Raw genomic sequence first — 2,735 nt, 5'->3', positions numbered from 1 at the left:
GACTGTGAAGGGTGGATGAGATTGTAACTAAGTTGAAATTAGGGTGTATGTTGTCGAATTATGTTTGAACCGGAATGAAAATACAATTTTAATAATTTAACCCAGCTTTGTCGCCCTCATGTGGAAGGCAAAGCAGTGCCTCAAGAGATCCCAGTTCTTATCTCCCAGCCACGTCACTTAAATACAATTTTAATAATTTAATTTAATTAATAATTTAATATAATTTACAATTTTATTTTTTTCATTTAGGTGGAACTGCAGTAGCTGATTATAATTCAGTGGTGGATGGTGATAAAATAATTAAGACTGCTTTGGATAATTTTGGTAAAGTGGATATAGTTATTAATAATGCAGGTATTCTGCGTGACAAAGCATTTACTAGAATCAGCGATAGCGATTGGGGTAAGAGTTGGTTTCTATTTTAGTGACATGTATCTTTAAGTTGAATTCAATTTGTATGTATTTATTATATCTTACTGGTATGATTTTAATACTGGCTAGATCTTGTACACAATGTACACGTCAGAGGGGCTTTCAAAGTTACTCAAGCAGCTTGGGAAATTTTCCGTAAGCAGAAGTATGGTCGAGTTGTCTTTACTGCATCCAATTCTGGCCTATTGGGCAATTTTGGTCAAGCTAATTATAGGTATTTTAAAAATAAATATCTATTTTATTAATTTTTTAATATGTTTTCAGCTAAATGGTATATACATTCACCTTTCAATTTCATCTGATTTTTTTTTTTAATCTCTAATATATATAGTTAATTACAATGTATACTTTTGACTAGTTCTAAATACATTTTTATTATTAATGTCTATGTTAGGAATGGCCTGTCTTCATGCTACTTTCTAAGTATTGAATGTAATATTATATCAGACCCTATCTTTAGAAATTAGTCGATTAATAGGTTGATTTGACTTAGTTGGAGTTAAGGAAATACATATAAAGGAAGAACTTAAAGATGGTCTGATTTGTTCTCTTATTAAGATCGGGTAGTATATTATCCATACCGGTCATTTAGATAACTGCCTATAGTAGGCCCCACGCCTCCTAGCAGTAAGGTAGCTTATAGCTGTATTTTAAGATTACTATGATAAGACAGAGAAAAGCCCCAAATTTGGGCAGATAAAAGGGATGAATAAATATTATGAAATTTTTTGTATTTTAGAATTTTTTTATTTGATGTGTAGTGAATTTTTATATTTGATGTATTCTGTTGTGATATGTTGCAGTTTGTTGATAGTACAGATTTTATCATTAATTAATTAGATTTCATTGACTCAGTTAAGGTATTATTTCTAATAGACTGATTTCCAACTATACCACTACTTTTCTTTCTCATCAACATTAGTATCTTTATTCTTTATATTTATCTTTTTTATTAATTTCTATTTATTTTTTTAAAATCATACCTTTACTCTTTTACACCACCCAATTCATTTATTTGTAACATTTCAGACTGTGTTGCCCACTATCAAACGTTAGTCTAAAATTTTATCCAAACTTTGCATAGCTTAAAGACTTTCCCTTGCTCCATTTTCTATTTTTAATTGCTAGTGTATGATTTCTACAAGATTCCACCCTTCAAAGAGGTCTAATACACATGAATTTTAAAAAGAACTTGCCAAGTTTTAAAATAAAAGAAAAAGATAGGGTACAAATACATATAAAGGAAGAAAGTTTGTTTTGACTTTAATGTGTGAATTAATATATTTCTGTATTGCAATCAATTTTGTGTCAAAAACGTATACTTATAAATTATCATATCTAAATTGTAAAAATAATTAACCTTGCTTAATCTTAATAATTATTTACATCTTGGATTTCATTTCAGTTTATGTAGTGTTGCTAACTAACTAAATTCTAATTATGTTACGATTATTTTCTTTTTCTCATATCTATTAGTATCCTTATAAGTGTTTATCTTTTTCTGTTTTTAATTATTTTTCCTAAATAAACCTTTTTATTCTAGAATATTCCCAATATAATGCATCTTTTATTTCCATTCCAAGGATACTTAAATATCAATTCTTATTTTTATAATCAGTCGATCAGCATATTCAGATCTAGTATGAACCTACTGCTTTGAAATTTTTAGTTCACTTTTGTAAACATATGCAGTGAATTGCTCATTGGATAAACTTGTTATCCATTTTTGTTGTTACATTATTTAATTTTTGGTTATTAAATGTTTTTCAAAATTACAAAAAATCCAAATTTCAAATTCAAAAATTTTTCCAAATAATAAAAAGTCATCATTTTATAAATTATTGGAAACAGCTACTCCCATGAAGATAATCCTTATAAACTACTTTTTGGTGCATTATCAAGATTTCAAAGGAGATTACAAAATAAAGTAATGGTTATATTATTTTAATTCAATCTATGAGAAGCACTATATACACAGGAATGAAAACTAAGAGTAATAATTAATAGGATATAGGGTAAAAGGTATAATAAGGTAAAATAATTTAATCTGGTAAACATCTGCAATGCATCATAAATCAATTTCTTAATTTCTAAAAACATAATTTTTTAAACTAAAGGTTTAGCTTCCTAGGCTCATGTTTATTAGTATATCCTAAGGTACCTTCATACCGAATTTGATGCTTTTTCGTCATGCCACAGTTGTTAAGCCACCAAAAAAATTATTAAATATTTCTGTGAGCTATAATAATACAGACCTAAATCTTCATCATTTAAAACTTGCCCTCTTATATGTTCGTAGCCTG

General features: G+C 27.8%; 1 protein-coding gene across 2 annotated transcripts in view; it reads left to right on the top strand.

Moving 5' to 3' along the window:
- LOC106692030 (peroxisomal multifunctional enzyme type 2) overlaps positions 1 to 692 on the top strand; it is a 3,482-nt gene extending 2,790 nt beyond the window's left edge. For both annotated transcript variants that reach the window (XM_014437941.2, XM_067046305.1), the window contains exons 4-5: positions 250 to 402; positions 502 to 692. In XM_014437941.2, the coding sequence (XP_014293427.2) occupies positions 250 to 402; positions 502 to 677 (329 nt within the window). In that variant the 3' untranslated portion in view covers positions 678 to 692. The remainder of the gene's footprint in view (positions 1 to 249; positions 403 to 501) is intronic.
- Positions 693 to 2,735: the final 2,043 nt, after the last annotated feature.

The sequence above is a fragment of the Halyomorpha halys genome, unplaced genomic scaffold (assembly GCF_000696795.3).
Source record: "Halyomorpha halys isolate HHAL.00 unplaced genomic scaffold, Hhal_1.1 Scaffold7498.1, whole genome shotgun sequence".
Taxonomy (NCBI): domain Eukaryota; kingdom Metazoa; phylum Arthropoda; class Insecta; order Hemiptera; family Pentatomidae; genus Halyomorpha; species Halyomorpha halys.
Note: the sequence above shows the minus strand (reverse complement) of the source record. Positions and strands in the feature narration are given on the sequence as shown.